Source organism: Loxodonta africana, chromosome 1 (genome assembly GCF_030014295.1).
Source record: "Loxodonta africana isolate mLoxAfr1 chromosome 1, mLoxAfr1.hap2, whole genome shotgun sequence".
In the NCBI taxonomy this organism is placed as follows: domain Eukaryota; kingdom Metazoa; phylum Chordata; class Mammalia; order Proboscidea; family Elephantidae; genus Loxodonta; species Loxodonta africana.
Window position 1 is genome coordinate 182,686,753 of NC_087342.1, and position 21,336 is coordinate 182,708,088.

Below are 21,336 nucleotides of genomic sequence, written 5' to 3' on the forward strand. Positions count from 1 at the left end.
GTTCCTGGAAAGGTCTATACCTCACTGTGAATTGATTAACTCATAGTCTAAGGGATACATACTTCAGAGACCACATACTTCAGAAATAGAACTGTATGGAACCCCTAAGCAGGTCAATTATTAAAAGTGTGACTTTAGCCAAATAACCTCTCATTTGACCGTCTATAAAATATGAGTTTAACAATACCAATAATTATGCATTTGATCTCAATTCATCATGGGTTTCTCAGGAAATAAAAAGATACATAGATTAAAAAGTCAATTCTATGACATCCCCCCGCCATAATCCCTTCAGGCATAACAAGAGGAACAGTGAAAAATCAATCCAGAAGACACAGCCTATTGATAGGTTTCTCCTCACTGCGTCACACCTCCCTCCTACTCTTGGTTAGTCATCTTGTTTACTTTCCATTTGTTGTTCTAGCTTGGCCCTTCACTATATGCTATTTGCAACTTCTGTTGCTTCAATGATGTTTAAACTTTTTTTTTTTTTTATGGCTTAGTCAAAATATGCCTTTTCAAATTAGGAAATCAAGTAAACAGATTATTGTTTAAATTCCTTTTAAAGTTTCCCCCACCCCCACCCCCAACCCCGCATGACAAGGAGTTTTGCAATGAAACTCTAAAAAAAAAAAATCTGCATGGTTCTGTCTGAAATTATGCCAGTTGCCCAGTACCCAATAAAAACTCCCTCAGTAGGTCTCAGGCTTTTGGAGTGGTAGTTTGGTTGTTTTTTTTCTTATGACTTCTCTAAATCTTTTTTTAAGTGTTGACATTCTCCTCTTCATAAAAATATAAAGTATGGCATTTAAAATCAAAATAAATTAAAGTTTTACTGTGAAAATTTCACAATACTTTGAGAAACTTTAACAGAGGATCAGAGCCGGGAACTGTTACTCTTATAAAAAGGTATTTCCAGTAATATTGTTCCTATAGTCCTTTTCCAATAAAATATTATTTATCCATACTATTCAACTATGAAGTCAGCATCTGATTTGCCTTTGGACTTTCACCTACTTGTCTAATTTTACATTTTGTTTTTTCTACTCCTCACTAGAACTTTCCAGTGACCTTGTGAGATATATAAAAACAAATTCAGATGGAAAAAAGCTCACCAGGCAGGGCATACTTGGCCCGAGAAGCTGGCCCTACAGCCAGTGGATGTGCTCATGCCAACCTTGCTCACAGAGTTGTCTGATTCAGCATTCTCAAAACAGGCCCTAGGACATAGGATTTCTTTGTAGGGCTGGCCTGGGTACCCCTTAGTAGCCACTGGTTAGATTGCTCCTTGTTTCCAGCTAAAGGCTCCCCTCTCCTGGAAGTCTCCAGCACATCTAGGTTGGTCCAAAAATTTATGACCTCTGGTGTTCAACACAACATCAGCACCACCTCCTCACTTTCGGGAGGCCAGTGATCCAAACCCTTCCATCCTCAATAACAGGTAAAGCTGGACTTGAGTCAAAGCTCAATCATAAAGTCATAACAGGGTGCTTGCACCGTAAACCCTTCCATGATACATGATATGCTCATAAAAGTCAGCTAGGATTACTCTACTGGGAATTGACGCATTCATTCATTCGGCAGATGTTATTTGCCTAGTTATGTGTTAGCCACTGGGTATACAGTAGTAAATAAGACAGATACAATTCCTGCCTTCACAGAGTATATAGCAGGTAATTAGCAAATAACTACAATGTTGAAAGGTACTGGAAAAGGAAAGGTTGAGTGGGTTCCTTAGACAAGGAGACCTAACCTAATCTGGACAATCAGAGAAAGCCTCCCTGAGGGAGTGATGTTTCCACACTGCAGTTTGCAGGCTTAAATATCGTTCTAATCAGTATCTCCACTGTACTCTGTACATACCTCTTGGCAGCACTTACCATATTCTATCATAATTAGTTGTTTACATATCTATCTTTCCCCACAAAATACAAAATTTTCTAAAGAAGCGACTTATATTATTAAGTTCATTAGCTGTAGGAGGGCCAAGCACAATGCCTGCAACACAGTGGGTCATTAGTAAATGGTTATTGAAAGAATGGAGTCCCTGGGTGCTGAAAATGGTTAACATGCTAGGCTGCTAACTGAAAGAAAGGTTTGAGGTTTGAGTTCACTGAGAGGTGCTTCAGAAGAAAGGCCTGGCAATCTACCAAAAAATTAGCCATTGAAAGCCTTATGGAGCACAGTTCTACTCTGACACAGATGGGGTTGCCAGGCTGGAATCAATCAACTCAATGACAACTGGTTTGGTTTGCTACTGAAAGAATACATGAATTCTCATGCATTAACATTTATAACTGAGGGGCAAGTCATTCTTCTCTGATTCTCAACCAACTGTTTTCATGAGATGCTACTTACCTCTGTCCCCGAAGAACAGCTGTGTACAGGTGAATACACTCACTGTCTTGAACCAACCAATACAGGAGCCCATCACTGAGGTCTAAAGTTAGAGCAATTACCTAAACAGAAAATAAGGTAAGAAGATGAGTTAAATACACGTTCAAAGCATGCCTTTGTGAATAAGTCATGCTTAGGCTAAAGACTTTCTTTAACATTCTTTTTCGAATAATAAACTCTTAAAGAGTTTTACCTTTAGCTGAGTATAAGAATTATGTGATTGTGGTCTTAAACGCTAGCAAGCGGCCATCTAAGATGCATCAATGAGTCTCAGCCCATCTGGATCAAAGGAGAATGAAGAACACCAAGCTCAAGAGGTAATTATGAGCCCAAGAGACAGAAAGGGCTACATGAACTAGAGACTACATCATCTTGAGATCAGAAGAACTAGATGGTGCTGGGCCACAACCGATCACTGCCCTGACAGGGAACACAACAGAGAACCCCTGAGGGAGCAGAACAGTGGGATGCAGACCCCAGATTCTCATGAAAAGACCAGACTTAATGGTCTGACAGACTAGAAGGACCCCAGCAGTCAGGGTCCCCAAACCTTCTGTTGGCCCAGGACAGGAACCATTCCCGAAGCCAACTTGTCAGACATGGATTGGACTGGACAATGGGTTGGAGAGAGATGCTCATGAGGAGTGAGCTACTTGCACCATGTGGACACTTGAGACTATGCTGGCATCTCCTGTCTGGAGGGGAGAAGGGAGGGTAGAGGGAGTTAGAAACTGGCAAAATGGTCACGAAATGAGAGACTGGAAGGAGGGAGCAGGCTGACACATTAAAAAAAAAAAATGACACATTAGTGGGGAGTAAATGGGAGTATGTAGTAAGGTGTATGTAAGTTTATATGGGAGAGGCTGACTTGATTTGTAAACTTTCACTTAAAAAAATAATAAAAATTATTTTTAAAAAATATTATGTGATTGTACCTATTGCTATGTATTTTGAATATAAACATTGACTTCCTAAAAATCCCCGAAAAGCAGGAACTACATGTTATTCACTTTTATGTACTTAGCACCAACGGTTCTCAAAGGATGATTCCTGGACCAGCAGCATAAGCATCACCTGAGAACTTGTTAGAAATGCAAATTCTCGGGGCCTCTCACAAGACTCACGGGATTAGAAGCTCTAGGGGTAGGGCTGAAAAATCTGTGTTTTGACAAGTCCTGCAGATAAATCTGATGCACACTTAAGTTTGAGAACTTTACTGCCTACGATCTAGCATAGAGCTTGACATATCAATAAATCTTAGTTAATTGAACGGAGTAAGAACTCCGCAAGAGGAGGTGTAAATGAACTCCCTGTATACTATTTCACTGCTATTGGAGCCATCTGTAGACGTACACTTATCCCTTCCACGTAAGGAAACAGTACATACTCTTCGTGAGAGAGAGAGAAAGGGAAAGAAGAGGAAGGGAAGATACCTTTAACACAGGTAATCTCCCAAGTAAAAACAAATGGTTGATTCAAACGTTAATATACAAGTTGCTTGGAACTTGGAACACACTTTCCTGTAGAAACCATACTACAATGCATTATACTGGTAGTTAGATTCTCAGGCCAATACCCTAAAGCTTATTAAATCTATAATGTACTTTTCCATTGTTTTAGTCACCTACAACATCTAATTTAAGATTACAAATTATGTATTTAGGTACTCCTGTAATAAATTTAATAATATATAATCTGTATAAATGATACATATATACATAGATATGTATACATATGTATATACATATAGAGAGAGAGAGAGAGAGAGGAAAAAAGAATACATGTTTCTCATCTGGTTTTATTTGCCTATTCTGAACCTAAACTATAACAAATTCATGTACCTCGTTATCTACATTTCCCCTGTATGCATTTATATTATTTTCTGTATTGAGGTTATGTCCTTCAGATAATGGCTATGTACATCGTGGTTAAACAGAAACCCCCTATATAGGGGAACTGGAAAACCCTGCTTTAACTTGGGTTGAAAAAAATTAGGCAAAAAACCTAAGTATAACTTACTCAGAAGTTCAAATTTTACATATTTGGAGGATAGACTTCCACAATTCAAAGAAAAGGTGTCATTCTTTCAGTGAGAATATGGAAAATAACAACAGCAATTTACATTTGGATAGTATTTAGACAGTTCGTGTGTCTGAACTAAGCAAAGTAACAATCCGCTAACGTACGAACTACTCTTTCCAGTTTGTGGATAAGGAAACTGAGGCTCAATAGGTCGATTGTTTTCCAAGATCACGTTCATACCTATTTCTAAGTCCTCACATAGCACGTTTTTCTTTGTACTAGAAATAATAACTGCTCAAATGTTCCAAAAGTATTTATTATTTAGCTACATTTAAGAGAATACTCATTTCTGAAAAAGAATTCCTTTTAGAACAAATTAAATTATAGATTGTGATGGTTTTTCAACAACAAAAAAAGCCATCTAGGGTCGCTGAATCAGAATCAACTCGACAGCACGTAATACAACAGTAAAAGTTTTCCTCTAGAATCAGGTAAGGCCCCTGGTTTAGTTGACTGATACATCAATGACTTCAAGACTTTGACCTTCATTAATTTATTAAATATAATTATTATGACATGATATTTCTGCTTTATTAAATTGTCTGTTCTTCACATTTTGTAATTGTTTCAACTGTGCACCCCTGCTTCTTTCCTTCTAAACAATACCTTGAATTTGCCAGCCAGGTTGACCTTGCCCCAGCCTCAGAGGTGGGCCTTCAATGGACATAAGTAATTAGCAGAAGGAGCCCCTGAGTGGTGCAAACAGTTAAAACACTTGGCTGTTAAATGAAAGGTTGGAGGTTCAGGTCTACCCAGAGGTACCTCAGAAGAAAGATCTGGCAATCTACTTCCAAAAAAAATCAGCCATTGAAAGCCCTATGGAGGAAAGCTCTACTCTGAGACTCCTCCGGTTGCCATGAATCAGAATTGATTTGATAGCAAATGGTTACTGGTTAATTAGCAGAAAAATCCCTGACCTCAGAGACAGGTTCAGAGGTGGCCATATGACCACACAGGACAATCTGATTTCATGAGATTCCATATCAACATGTTTGACACATTGGAGAAGTTGTTGTTGCTAGCCGCTGTTGAGTCAGCCTCTGACTCATGGTAACCCCATATGTTACAGGATAGAACTGCTCCATAGGGTTCCTTGACTGTAATCTTTAAGGAGGCAATTTCCCAGGCCTTTGTTCTACAGAGCTGCTGGATGGGTTTGAACCACCAACCTTTAGGTCAGCAGCTGATCCCAAACTGCTTGCACCACCCAAGCTTATTGGAGTAATAGGCTCTCTCTTTTCTGCTGATTTAAACCTGGGTGTGTGTAGGCCCCCAAAATTGCAGGCAGTATGCAGAATGCCCCTAATGGAGTCAATACTGAAGCATTAGAGCCAGATCCTGGTCACTTCAAGGCACTGCATCAAGCCTTGCCTGCAGCTCACCGTAACTCTGGACTTTTTAATTACTTAAGCCAGTGAATTCCATTGCTGTTGAAACCAGCAGTTCTCAAACTTTGTTGCACATTAGAATCTCCTGTGGGGTTTTTAAGACTCTCAAATCCCAGGCTTCACTCTATTAAGTTATGATGTCTGGGGATTCAATCCTGTGTCCAGTTTTTTTAAAAACTCCCCAGGTGATTCCGATGGGCCGCCAAGTTTAAGACCAGTGGTTTAAACCATTTTTAAGTTATTTTCTAGTCATTGCAATCAAAAACATCCTGATAGACTTTTAAAATATAATTTTATTTATAAAATACAGGATGTTTAAGTGCTATAATTGGATAGAATCATGTGTATCTAAAGTTTTATTTCCAGCTGGATCTGACAACCACGTCTTACTATTCTTTGTCCTCTTGCACTCTCCACATATTTATTTTATTCCCAGTTTTCTAGGTGGGACCTATTTCACAGGACAGCTTCTCATGTAAAATAGAATGCATGAGATAGAAGTTACTATCCAAGGGACCTTTTTTGCTTTCTTCCGGTTTATAGAGATTTTCAAATAAGCTGATGTTGTCAGAAGTCTGGCCTTGGATTAGCGGAGTCTCTCAACTGCAGACATGGAGGCTGAGAGATATCACATAGGATTAATGTCGATGACCTCATTGTTAACAATACACATAGCATTCAAAAAAAAATTGATGAGCCAGTGAAAAATGTGAAAAGAATACAATAAGGTGTCCAAGAACTAAGAATACTTGCTGACAGGTTAACCAAGACTTGCTACAAATAAGTAATCATGAGGCATATGGCTGCAAAGCCCTTCAGTTGTCATACAAATCACAGCTTTCTGCCTCCGAGCAAACTCAACCTACTCTGTTCCCAGGAGGTAAAAGTCTATTGTAGCAATTCCCAGCCTTTTGGGAGTTGAATCATGTCCTTGCCTCAGGCGAAAAGATTTTTTGGCAATTTTTGTCAGTTAAAGTGAATAATTTTAAAATGAGGTACACTGAATTTTTTTTCTAAGTTACAGATTGACTCTATTTTGTCTCTTAAAAAGGAGATTCTACAACTCCCATTACTGACAATAAACTATTCCAACTATGAGTCAAACTCAGGTTTGGGGTCATTATCCCATTTCTCAGTATTAGTCAAACAGGTCCATACTTAAATAGTCAGAAGGTGTTCCAAAAGCTTTGGTAACCGTTGCTATGTCTAACAATACCCATTCCTTGGAAATAATTCCTTCGATCCAAACTAAAGCCTTTATGTTAAAATTTAACCCTATGGCAACATGTATCATATACTATGAGCTGGACTTATCAGATGTAGCAAAAAGTATCTTATTCATCTCACTTCGTTCTCCCTTTTTATCACACAAATATCGTAAATCTTTCTATAAAAAAGTTCGCTAACTGTATTTCATTATGAAAGGTGTCCTTGTGGTTCAACAGTTAAGCGCTTGGGTGCTAACCAAAAAGTGGGTGGTTTGAACCCCCTCGGTGGCTCCACAGGAGAAAGACCTAGCAATCTGCTCCCATAGAGATTACAGCCTAGGAAGCCCTATGAGGCAGTTCTACTCTGTCACATGGGGTAACTATGAGTCGAAAATCAACTGGACGGTGCCTAACAAAAACAACATTTCATTACACCTGCTGATTGTGATGTATTTTATGACTCTATGATAAATCTGTGAGTGACATATAAATGAACGGCAGTGAGATGGAGAGTCTTCTCAGTGCAAAATTTGTTGCCCTAAAAACAAGCTCTGTCATTAATGGAGGCAGATGGACATGACATCAAATCAAGGAAGCACAACACATATTCGCACAAGCGGCAACAACATTCACCAGCAGGTGAGAGGGTATGGAGTGGGAATTTAAAGAAGGGTATATTTCCCCACACCTGCTAGAACTCTAAAGACCCACTCATTTACGGAAACGTACCACGGCCACTCCAGAGTCTTCCTGAGTGTTGAGGGTGTGCAAACAACCAGGTGGGGAGTGGGGAGATTACTGACAAAGCTCTCAGGGTCAAGAGGAGGTTACTCTTGAGATAATATCATCTATAATACGTTTACAAAAATGAACATACTATCCCCAACATTTATACTTAAAACATAAAAAAATATTATCTTTGTATTCACACTCAAGTGGCTTTAAAAGAGACACAGAGGACTTTTTCATTATTTGACAGGAATGATTAAGCTCCGGATTTGGCTGCGTATATTTCTCTTTTAAATATCTGTGTTATAACCTATATACACTAATCACTTCTCTTTAAATATTCTAGGAATTATAGTCCATATATATACCATGGAGGGGCCTTGGTGGCACAGTGGTTAAGAGCTTGGCTGCTAACAAAAAAGTTGGCAATATGAATCCACCAACCATTCATCGGAAGCCCTGTGGGGCAGATCTACTCTGTCCTATAGGGTCACTATGAGTCGGAATTGACTCAACAACAGTGGGTTTGGTAGTTTTTTGTTTTTGGTATATACTATGGAATTGAGGATCAAATGATTCAACAATTTGTATACATACATTGCTATCAAATTGTTGAGTCATTTGATATTTCTATATTTATTATTTGAAATATCTGTATTATGTACATTTTATCTCTATCTGCCCAAAAAGACTAAAAAAAGAAGGAAAAAATGTTTAAGGAGTATTCCAGTAGTATTGACTTATTTCTGACTGACTTATCTCTTCTTAATGCTTTTCTGTAAATCCTAAGTTTAAACAATAGACATATATTGCTCTTATAATCAGAAAAAATAAGACTCAGAAATTTAGATGGGTAGCTACAGGGTAGCTAAACATGTTCAAGAAAAAGAAGGATTGCTTCTAGATGTTAAGGAATTAAAAATAATATTTATTTTAGAAACATTCATATATTGGGTGTGTTCTTCAGATTGAGTGACAGTAATAAGCTAAAATGACGAAGCATTTACCATGTGTCTGGAGCTGCTGCCACTACTTCACATGAATTATCTCGTTTAATCTTCACAGCAACTCTGTGAGGTAGGATAATTGTTATTATTCACATTTTTGGGTACGAAAACAGAGGCAGAGAAGTCAAGTAATTTGCATAGGGGCCACACAGTTTGTAGAGCAGTCGTAACCAAAATTGACCATATCCAAGAAAAAGCTCTAAAACATTCAATAGAAGTTCTCAATACTATAAAACCAATAAGAAGTTAAAATGCAAAAGCTTCCATTACATTTAAGTTTATATTTACTGAATCAATATGACAATCAGATAGAGCTTAGAGAAATCTTAGTTATACCAGGATCTTACTGTAACAGCATTTCTTATAACAAGATTCAATCTTAACTATTCACAATAATCAGAGATGGTATTACTATAACTGAGCAATAACACTAGTTAGTATTATTAAGTGATCAGGTTTTTTTGTGTGTGTGTCGTTACCTTTTTCCCAGAAAGCCAAGTCTGTGCCTGCAGTGTAAGGGAACTTTCCCCATTTAGTCTGGTGCTTTCAACTGAGTATAGTGTAGTCCAGTAGAGATATCCACCAACTGAATCCACCACCATGTCATTCACCAACAGTTTGACATGAGTCACAATGTCTGTATGTCCTGTCAACACAGACTGTCTCTGTATCTGCAAAATATAATAAGCGTGGTCAGTTAATGATTTCCAAATGACCTCCTTATTTCTGCATAGTTATTGTAATAGTGAGTTTCTGCATTTAGGCATTCATTCATTCAACCACAAACATTTATCAGCACTATGCGCTAGGAGCCCTGGTGGCACAGTGGTTAAGTGCTCGCTGCTGAGAGGTTGGCGGTTCCAACCCACCAGCTACTCTACAGGAGAAAGATGAGGTAGTCTGAGTCTGTAAAGAGTGGAAGTCCTATGGGGCAGTTCTACTCTGTCCTATAGTGTCTCTACTAGTTTGAATCGACTCAACAGCAATGTGGTTTTTTATTCGTTTGTCTGGGTTTTTTTTGTTGTTTTTTGTTTTGTTTTGATATGTGCCAGGTAGCACACTAAGCCCTGGAGACATAACAAAAACAAACAAGCATGTGCCTGCCCTCATGGAGCTTAATCTTTTTCTTGTCTCTAAAGGGAAGGAAGGTAAATTTATGCTGAGTTAAAATCTTCAATGTTCCTAATCTTATATCCAGACAATCGACACACTGCCTGGTGTTTGTATTTGGCTGGGTTCCTGAAGAACATGTATATAACTTGGTAAAAGCTGACATCTCCCCTTGCTCATCTCTACCAGTATATTTCCCTAACATTAATCATTGCAATTATTGAGTATCTATTATGGGTCAGGCACTGTACTTTTTTAATCTCTAAAATATTAACTCCTGTAACCCTCACATTGAGCCTATAAAGGATTTTTGTTCCCTGTTTTTTTCACAAGTAAACTGGACTCAAAGAAGTTAAGTAATTTGCTCTGGAATTAAACAGTTTTATGTAAGAATCGACTTGACAACAGTGGGTTTGTTTTTTTAGTATGAGACAGAAAATACTTGAAAATAGTTTTTGTATCCATTCTTCCACTTCCTGCCTTAAAACTGTTTTCAAACTAGCCTATTTTAGGGCACATTCTCTGATAAGCCCCACTCAACTCCATCCTGCCTGAGTAGCCTTGGTGCTTAGGAATTCAGACTATATCATATTGCTTTGCTTCTAAATACACTGCTTTGTGAGCTTCTTTTGTTATTTCATATGTCTATTTTATCTCATCAAAAGAACAAGTCATGATGTGATGGCTGCATAACTCTGAATATACTAAAAACCACTGAATTCTATATTATAAAAGGCCAAATTTTATGATAAATAAATCATATCTCAATTAAGCTGTTATTTTAAAAAAAGAAAGAACAGGTGTATGTCTACTATTTATATTTCCTATTTTTTTTTTATTGTGGCTACTATCAAGACTCTTTACACGTAGTTAGTAGATAAATAATTGTTGAATGAATAAGTGAACAGGTAATAAGCACATTCCTGAGTTGAAAATTATTTCAGTAGCATATTTCTTGATCCATCAGGCCAGCATTCTTATCATTAACCCTCCTTCTCTTCAAAGTGTACCACTACACAGGTGTGTGTTCTCTGTTTCACCTGCCCAGTCCACCCTCTACCTTCTCCACACTACTCTGTGTCCCCGGACGCTGATGTCTATGGGTTGATCTAGTTGGTTCCCTTGTTCTCTAGCTTCCAGTGGGGTTCAGCCATCGGGAGCACTGGCAGAAGATCAGAGGGCAGGAGAAAAGAGGGGTTGGAGTACTTATTCCCTCAGCTCACTCTTGTCAAACCATACATTGTGATAGTGAAAGTCACAGTACATATTAGCAACTCTTTCCTAGAGCTGCAGCCCTCACCAGGCTCTCCCCCTTGCTCCTTCATGCCTGGAGGTAGTTATATCTGCCCATACTTCCCAGCCCAGGGAATGCTTCACTATCCCTTGTTGGGTTTTCGTAGCCCTGTCCACAGCTTTGAAAACAGCCCCTGCACGCAGTTTCTTTTAATCCTGCCTTTGGAGTATGCCATCTTCCTGCTGGGACCCCATCTCATGGATGGGTATTTTTAATGTTTTTAAGATATTATTGAAAACACATAACCAGTATATCAAATAGTGATACAAAATTTTTTTTAATAAAAACATGACTAGGTTTAGAGACAAATATTAAATAAATGATAGTATGGATGACAAGTAAGTATGAAAAAAATCATAAAAATGATATGTGAATCACTGAAGTGGGTGGGCATTTTTCTAGACCATCCAGAATGCTGGCCTTTAACTTACCACATATGTCTTTCCAGCCCAGTAGAGATAGCGACCCAGCCACTCAAAGGCTAAAGCCCCTGCTCCTGCAATGTTGGGTATGGAGTAATTCTCTGAGATATCTGTCCCATTTAGCAGCCACACATAAACGTTGCCTTTCATGTCGCTGTAGTAGAGGCTGTTGTTATACCAATCCATGTCTCAAAATGAAGTGGGTTATTAAGAACAGTTATTTCTCACATATGCCAACATAAACACGGCAAGTCAACAAATCACATGTGTACCTCAATGTATTTTTAAAGCATATGCTAACATAGATGTTTATTAGAAATTCAGGGATCTCTCAAGAATTTTACAGCAAAGTTATCCCAAAATCTTAACCTCTGGGGCTGGGGAGAGGAACTAACATTCATCGAGCAGCTCCTCTGTGCCAAACACTATTCTAAGCACTTTGCATCTCGCAGTTAATTCTTACAACAATGTCATGAACTAGGAATTATCCCCATATCTGAGACAGCAAACACAAGGCCTCACAGCTGAAAATAGGGGAAAGCCCAGATGCAAGCCAACTCTAACACAGTAGTCTTTCCATTATTAACATACTACCTCCTGTGTCTAACTCCTATGCTAGCCAGAAATGCTGTTGTGCTTTTGATGGCCAAGCAAATAGATAAAATAGAGAGTTATAGAAGATGTCATCTTTAAGCAAGATCACTGCTATACTATCATAGGATGAAGACTTTTCTTCATTCTAATACCATCTAGGCAAAATTACCCATTCATTACATAATAATCTTCTTTGTCAACAAATTATTTCTTACAGCTTATTTAGAACTTTATGCAGCCGTTCCTTGCTCCCATGTTGGAGCAAATACAGAGTACATTACTTAAGTATAGTTGTCTTAGTAGAACTTGGTAGGGTTATTACTGTGAGATAACAATGATAGACTAAAACATATAAGAAGTGTATCAATGCTTTCCTGAAGTGGGGATAAATCAATCAATAACCTCAAAGTTTGTAAAATAATAAATAGCACTCCATTTGACAACTGACATTTTCTTAATAGTATCACTAGTGCTATAGCTGAGTCAGTACTTTTTTTCTTCATTATCTAATAACAGAAGCATTCAATTCTTTTGATTTATTGATAACTTGGGAAGTCTTATGAGTAGAAATCAAAATCTGTCATCCAGGTGACTTGATATTTACCTGACACATTTCCTATATCAGAGGACAAGAATTCTCCTGGGCCAAAGCTATTTAACGGCTTACTCCAAAGGCCGTCTTCTTTCACAGCCATGATAAATGGTGGCTCTGTTGCTGGTTTGCAAAGAAGAGAGTAAAAGAAATATCACAGCAAGTGCATTCTTTCAGGTATACATCTTATACCCTAAGATCTCTTTACACAGGAAAGGAATATCTACATTTTAAAAAATTCTGTGAAAGGATATGAGTAATTGTATGTGTTTAATAGAATTATCTGTCACATTAAACATATTTTCTGACACATCCTCCCTGAGAGACTGGATTACTGGGCTGAGGGCTGGGGACCACTGTCTCAGGGGACATCTAGTTCAATTGGCATAACATAGTTTATAAAGAAAATGTTCTGCATCCTATTTTGGTAACAAACATCTGGGGTCTTAAAAGCTTGTGAGCGGCTATCTAAGATACACCACTGGGGTCTCGCCCCATCTGGAGCGAGGGAGAGTGAAGAAAACCAAAGACACAAGGGAAAGATTAATCCAAAGGACTAATGGACTACTACCACTGCCTCCATCAGACTGAGTCCATCACAGCTAGGTGGTGCCCGGCACCACCGCCGACCACCCTGACAGGGATCACGATAACACAGAGTCCCAGAGAGAGCTAGAGAAAAATATAGAACAAAATTTAACTCACACACACACACACAAAAAAGACCAGACTTACTGGTCTCACAGAGACTAAAGAAATCTCAAGGGTATGTCCCCAGACACCCTTTTAACTCAATAGTAAAGTCACTCCTGAGGTTCAGCATTCAGCCAAAGATTGGACAGGACCATAAAACAAAAGGAGACTAAATGGGCTCAACACCCCAGGGGCAAGGACAAGAAGGCAGGAGGGGACAGGAAAGCTGGCAATGGAGAACCCAAGGTCAAGAACGAGAGAGTGTTGACAAGTCGTGGGGCTGGCAACCAATGTCACAAAACAATATCTGTATTAATTGTTCAATGAGAAACAATTTTGCTGTGCAAATCTCCAACTAAAGTACAATTTTAAAAAATATACTTTCTGATTTTTACATAAATATTTGATCTTGTATATGAAGAGTAATATGTGGTGATGCTGCTTCTATGGTCATAGTCATTGCAGAATTTTTTCTTGCTTTGGTTACTAATTACCAGGATCCATCACATTTGGAGTACCCAGAAGCCTTCATGATAGCGATGACAGTATAAATGGTAGTTACCCTTCCATTTTTTTTTTTTTTATCCGAGAGGATGGAATTGACCATAATTCACTGTTTCTCAACTTCTCTCACCAACACCTTCAGAGTTCAAGAAGTACTATTGCTTAATAAGCCATGAGAAGGAGGAAATCCATGAAGAAGAAGAAAATTATATTATTTCCATAAAAATATACTATACTGGGAAGTTTAAAATACCAGGTTATAAACCTAAATTAAATATCACGGAATGCTCCCCCCCCACCCCCCCTTTCCTAATCTCAGAAAATAAACACATGCTGACTAGGTCAATGCATCCTCATTCTGATTTCTTTACTACATTGAGACTAGAAGTTTTAAAGGGTGCATGGGGTAAGCCTCTTTTTGTCGGAAACACTCCCTGAATGGAGAACATTATCTCACCTGGCACCAGGGTAGTACCCACCGAGGGCTCTGACCAGGGGCCTGGCCCCTTGAGAGAACTTGCTCTCACAGCAACCTTGTATTTCGTAGCGCTCTGCAGCTCAGGTACATTAAGTGTGGTCCCACTTATGTTAGAGAAAAAACGAGTGGTACCAGGGAAGTCTTGGGTTGATATTTTCACCTCATAAGTCCAGTTCTGCCAGGCGGAAGGGCCTAAGTGGAAGAATTATACAATATTACTGATTATGATGGTATTGGGAGGGGTAAAAAAAAGAATTGTCAGTAAGTTCATTTACAGCCTCATCATCTTGATAGGGAAGGTAATTGGGTAGTAATACCTGTTACCCCACTACTCATAAGAGTTATTTTGACAATATGGTAAGTGTGATAAACTAGGACAGTGTCCATTCCTTTCATGCCACTCATTTTGCTTCATCAAAGAAGATATTCTTTCCAAATAGAAGGACACTGTTTTCAGTCAAAACTGCAAAGAATGGCCAGAGGGCTTCTCTATAACACTACCAGGTACAATCAGGTGTCAGTGAACAAATGTTTAATGATGAATCCTAAGTTTAAATCCCTGTGTTCGTATAGCATCTTCCTCCAAGAAGTCTAAACAATCCAAAAAAGTTGCTTATTCACTTTCAACTGCCTTTAACATATGAAGCAAACAGGCATAATTAACTTCATCTTAAAGTAAAAATAGTCAATGGTTACTGAATACTTACTATTCTTTAGACTAAACCAAAAAAGAAAAACCAAACCCATAATTTGGACATGTTATCAGGATGGATCAGTCCCTGGAGAAGGACATCATGCTTGGTAAAGTAGAGGGTCAGCAAAAAAGAGGAAGACCCTCAATGAGATGGATTGACACAGTGGCTGCAACAGGGGCTCGAGCATAGCAACAGTTGTGAGGATGGCACGGGACTGGGCGGTGTTTCGTTCTGTTGTGCATAGGGTCGGTATGAGTCTGAACCGACTCAACGGCACCTAACAACGACAACACTGCGGTCAAGTCAATTCCGAAGGCCCACAGGCCAAATCCAGCCTGCCACCTGTTTTGGTAAATAGAGTTATACTGAAGTACAGCCAAGGCTATTCATTTACATGTTATCTCTGGCTGCTTTCAGACTACAATGGCAAAGTTGAATAGTTGTGATAGAGAGCAGGTGGCCCACAAAACCAAAATATTTACTATCTGACCCTTTCTTTACAGAAAACATTTGCCAATTCCTATTCTAGATGCTGCTCTATGTGTTCCACATTTGGACATTAATTTAATCTGTATGACAATCCCACAGTAAGGTATAATTAATATTTCCCTTTTCAAGTATGGAAACGGAGGCACAGAATGGTTAAGGAACTTGCCCCAGGGTCATTCTGCTAATAAATGCCAAGAAAAGATTTTGAATCCGAGCAGGCTAGCTCCAGCCCACCCAATACACACGCTGCCTCTCTACAGAGATTCGAGTTCAGAGAGCTCTACTAGGGAATGGCTCAAGTGGATACAAAATCTGAACTCCAATGCCATCCATTCTGTCTAAAATGCCTATGCCTGGATCCTACTAGACATTCAACAAATGTTTTAACTATTCTATTGGGATCCACAGATAAAATATAGAAATTCTCCTAATGGAAAAGCTAATAGATGCAGAATAAATGTATAAAAGCTTCCTTTTTAAATGTATAAAAACTTGCTTCTGGTTGATGACTGAGCAATCACATGTAGGCTGTTGAGACTGAGTCACAATGTTAAGCAACTGAAGCTTTCCTCTCCTTTGAGTGAGGCCAGTAACCACCATGGGGAGAGCACACTCACTGGCTCCTATGGCGAGGGCAGGAGGCCTCCATTGAACAAGAGCCTGGTGGGAGCCAAACAGCACCGAGAGCTGCTGAGGGCGGCCTGGCAGAGGGTGGAGCTGGGCAGATGAGCCAAAGATGACCAAGTTACCAAACCCAAACTCTTCTATGTGACTCAGGTCACACCCCACAATGAACTCATTAAAAGACAGAGAGTCCTGTTGGAAAACGGCCTTGCCATCTGTGACAAGGAAGTCACTGTTTTCACAGGCAAAGCTCTTCACATCAGCCAAGGAGACATGAGGTAGGACAAGGTGGGAAGCAGAGCCATCCAGAAATATTGACACGAAGGCATGGGCGGTGTCATTGAAGTAAATGATTCGCTTGGACTGTGGCTTTACTACAAAGTCCTTTAACGTGAAACTCTCCACAATCCGCACAGCTTCAGAGTCCTGACCAGATGGCACTGGGAGAGGTACTCTATAAATGCCGTCTCTCAGGAGATAAAAGACATACCTGAGGTAGGAACAAAAGAAGCCTAATGTGATTCAGCGCAGGGGTGGATGAGTAGCCTCGTCAGCAAATTGCTTTATCCTGTTGCACAATAAGAACCGTATATCTCTGGAGTTACTCAGTACAGGATTTCCCAAGGTGTAAAAGGGTAAAGGTAATTACTAAAGATATGCTGTATTCATTTAAGTTAGAAGGAACATTGACAAATTTCAGCATAACTTGTAATTCTTCGTTCCCAATTATTTAAGAAATCATAGAATTTAAGAACAGAAAGGGTATTGAAAGATTTTCTAACGTAGTCTACCCTTAAAGGAAAGCATACTACATAAAAGTTATGTGGCTAAACATGTTACTTAAAATGCTTTTCTCCAAAACACACAAGTTTTCAGGTCTAATTCAATCAACTTTCCGAAGCATTGTGAATGATAAAATAGAAGAAAGCAAAACATTTAAACCACATATTTTCTTAAACTGCACAGTTTTTATTTTGCTATAAATATCTAACCTAACTACTTTGCATTTGTAGTGAACTAAGATTTTTTTTAATATTACAATTGAGTCAGACAATAGGGCTACCATCGTACAAAACCAAAAAAAAAAAACCTATTGCCATCGAGCCAATTCTGACTCATAGAGACCATATAAGACAGAGGGGAACTGCCCTATCGAGTTTCCAAGGAGCGCCTGGTGGATTCAAACTGCCAACCATTTGGTTAGCAGCCTTAGCTCTTAAACACTACACCACCAGGGTTTCCGCATCGTACAGACCATGAAGAAATAACCCACAGGTGATCAAAATAGGAACCATACAGCATCAGAGGAAAACGGTCAATGGAAGAATTAAAGAAACACACCTAATATGAAGCCAAACCTCTTGGCAATGATGCAGCTGATTGTTAATAATGAAAAAAGAAAACACACACTGACAAAATATTTCACTGATAAACCTGTAAATGAAATTTTAAATAAAACATAAAGCTATTAATTTGGATGTAGCTAATTTAGAATTTTGTGATCATGGAGACAGATACTAATGAGGGTATACTTTTACTTAGTGAATCTTTCTTAATTTTGACAATCCCATGGATTAGTAGCACTTCAAATTCACGGTCTCTAAGCTGTAATCGGAAACCCTGGTAGCATAGTGGTTAAGAGCTATGGCTGCTAGCCAAAACATTGGCAGTTCGAATCCACCAGGCGCTCCTTGGAAACTGTATGGGAGAGTTCTCTGTCCTATAGGGTCACTATGAGTCAGAATCGACTCCAAGGCAACAGGTTTGGTTTTTTTTTTTAATAACCTCTCCTCAGAATGAGCCCTGTGGCAAAGTGGTTAAGAGCTCAGCTGCTAACTGAAAGATTGGCAGTTGGAACCCACCAGCCGCTCAGTGGAAGAGAGATGTGGCGGCTCTGTTCCCCATAAACATTCACAGCCTTGGAAACCTTAGGGGGCAGTTCTACCCTGACCTATAGGGTCGCTTTGAGTCGGAACTGACTCAACAGCAGTGGGTTCGGCTTTTTGCTTCTGGAATCTCTCATCACAACTGTCAAATTCTAATTCTTGTCCTCATTAAGTCCCGCTCTTGTTCCCCTAGTGACTATTCCAAATGTTTATCAAGACCCTCAAGACTGTGCTAGAATAATATACTGAGATACAAACTCCGTTTTGAGGTATGAACCTATGTTCTCTCTCTCTCATAAGGGAGGACTGTAGCAGGCATTGGAAACCCTGTTGGCATAGTGGTTAAGTGCTATGACTGCTAACCTAAAGGTCAGCAGTTCAAATCCGCCAAGCACTCCTTGGAAACTCTATGGGGCAGCTTTACTCTGTCCTATAGGGTCGCTATGAGTTGGAATCGACTTCACGGCAATGGGTTTTTTTTTTTTTTTTTGGTAGCAGGCATAAAGCAGAAATACCTTGACTCTCAACTTCCTGCTTTTGTTTTACAAATTCAAAACTGCTAAGGGAATTTGGAGGAATTTCAGAGTAGATAAAGGAGTACAGATCACAATTCTTGTACCGAAGCAGGCCTGCACTTCTCACCACTCCTTTGGAGGGAAGAGAATAGAAGAAGGAAGGTGAAGAAAGGTGGGGTGTGGGAGGAGTAGAGAAAGTGGGGTGAGAAAGAAGGGAAGAGGTTTTTAGTAAGTATACACTCAATGAGTGAATAATTCAATGATGTTAAATAACAATACAAAGAGAAATCTTTTTAATACGAGGAGAATAAACTGTTTTGACACATCCCAAGTGCCTTAGGAACATTATTTACAAAGTGTTACTACTACACGTTACCTGCTGATTTTTAAAAACACTCTCCTATCATTGTATAAGGAGGTGATTAGAAGGCAGGCCCTGCATCAAGACATCAAATTCTGGTTCCATTACATACTAGCTATGTGCTCGGGGGCAATTACTAAATCTCCCTGTACTTGGCTTTCCTTATCTATAAAATTGGAATAATAAAAGGACCTACCTCACAGGATTGAGCAAGTATTAAATGCATTATTGGAAGTAATGCATTTAGAAACACTTAAGAAGTGTTCAATTAATACTAATTATCTTTATCAATTCTAGTCACATTTCAAAATCTAAGCACAAATCAATTTAATCCTAATGGAAAAAGGAGCCATCAAAGACCTCACTGAGATGCATTTCGAATAACTGATTTATTGGATGAAGTTCATTATCCCCAGAATAAGTCATTTTGTGTAACTGCCTGCAACAAAGCTATATTTCATGGAATCTTAGACTTTTAAAATGAGATCCAGGGAGTCCAAAAGACTAGCATCACAGGATCCTTCTGAAAAATTCTCTAATTCAATAATTCATTCAAATTTAAGAGGTTAAAATAAGTCTGTAGTAAATTATGAATGAGAATGAATAGAAAAGCTTGATTTAAAATCGATAATGAAAATCTTTTTTCCAAGTAGATCAAATCACGGAAAATAAAAAGTATCATGGGACAATTTTTTTTTCTCATTCAAAATGAAAACAACTTTGTTCCCTCAGGAAAGAAAAAACATTAATTCTTACAAAAATTGGTCTTGCTTATTAGCTACTAAACTGTTAGTCTGGTCGTCTTTAAGAAATAATAATCCCAAAGCAACTTTCTATTTTTTTCATTCCTTCATGTAGTGTTTTGGAGTTCACAAAATATAATCACAGTGAATACCTCATGTTATCCTCAAAACAGCCTAACTGAGTAAGTACTATGATTTTCCACACATGGGTGAATAAACCAAAATTCACGCAGACATGAAGCTACTTGCTCAAGGTCCTTCTGCAATTTAGCAGCACAACTGGGCTAAAATGTGTCCATTTCATTCGTGACGGGTTTTAAAAAAGAACCATTTATTTGTGATTGGAAATTTTTACCTGTTATAACCATCAATCCCTGTCTTCTAAAGTGGGTCTAGCAGGGCTCTCATTAAACCAGCCTCCTGGTGCGAGAACCAGACCAGAGAGATGAACTGGCGCTGAATCGTTCAGCAAAAGATGCACTCAAGAGAGGAAACTGAGGCAGGAGAGGATTCTCACGGGAGGGCAGAGGAGGCAATGAGGTCCTAAGTCCCACCATAAAATAGTGGCAAACCCAAGACTAGAACCCCGGTCCCAGAGTCCCAGGCAAGAGGTCTTCTCCATATTTTTCTGTGTAAGAGAGAAAAACTACTTAGAGGAAGCTTAAAGCAAGATTGAAGGAAATTTTCTCCCAGTTTCATAGCATGAAAACTTTGTCCTGAATTAATATTTACCTGAAATAAGATACACAGATTGGTTCATCCAGTACTATGATGTTTCACTCAAGCAAGTTTCTCAAAGGATTTTGCCAGTGAAAGAGAACTCATATAAGCACTTACCCATTGTACGAATCAGCTACAATTTTTTGAGGTGTGACAATAGAGGGATGGGTAATCTCCTCAATGGTCGAGCAGTTCTCTAAACCACAGACACACACCTAGAGAATCAAAAATACATCAGTAGGATTAGTGTCTATCTCTATCCAATTCGGCCAACAAGCATTTCCTGAGCACCTGTTTTGTGTTTGGAATTGTGCTAATCACTTGGAACTTTGCCTGTTAAATGACATATAACCAAAAACACAAACCCTTTGAAAGGCAGTTTTATACCCTATATACTGAGTTTATATCCTACTGGTTTCAGTGAAATACAAGTGCCTATCTTCCTGGCTTGTGAAGGCTCTCAACTATTTTTTAATATTTAAGCTGTCTCCAAGCTTATGGACTTCCAGCATTAGTGATGGCCTTTGCTCACTGTGATAAAGTCTATACCTCCAAAAGAAATAGAACCTGAAACACATCAAGACTGTGTCTTCTCAAGGATTTCAGTGATACTGCATTTTCAGAGATAGAGAAGTTATCCCTTGGTAATTACATGGTTTAAAACACACTTGCAGCTGATTCTGATTATGATTGGCAGTCTCACCTAAAGAAAACACAGGTACTACCACTGTCCCATTATATGAATTATTATAAATCAAATTTGACTTAGTATAAACTCATGGCTCTGAAAAAGCACAAATAAAGA

The 21,336-nt window shown here is 38.8% G+C and overlaps 1 protein-coding gene across 6 annotated transcripts in view; it reads right to left on the bottom strand.

Moving 5' to 3' along the window:
- Positions 1 to 21,336, bottom strand: part of ROS1 (ROS proto-oncogene 1, receptor tyrosine kinase) — a 125,246-nt gene that overhangs the window by 71,966 nt on the left and 31,944 nt on the right. For all 6 annotated transcript variants that reach the window (XR_002784102.2, XR_010322788.1, XM_023540324.2 and 3 more), the window contains 7 exons: positions 20,649 to 20,746; positions 16,300 to 16,796; positions 14,478 to 14,690; positions 12,836 to 12,946; positions 11,647 to 11,825; positions 9,291 to 9,482; positions 2,359 to 2,459 (listed from right to left, as the gene is read on the bottom strand). Coding sequence is in view for 4 of the 6 variants with exons in the window: in XM_023540324.2 (XP_023396092.2) it covers positions 2,359 to 2,459; positions 9,291 to 9,482; positions 11,647 to 11,825; positions 12,836 to 12,946; positions 14,478 to 14,690; positions 16,300 to 16,796; positions 20,649 to 20,746 (1,391 nt within the window). In the remaining 2 variants the exon portion in view is untranslated. The remainder of the gene's footprint in view (positions 1 to 2,358; positions 2,460 to 9,290; positions 9,483 to 11,646; positions 11,826 to 12,835; positions 12,947 to 14,477; positions 14,691 to 16,299; positions 16,797 to 20,648; positions 20,747 to 21,336) is intronic.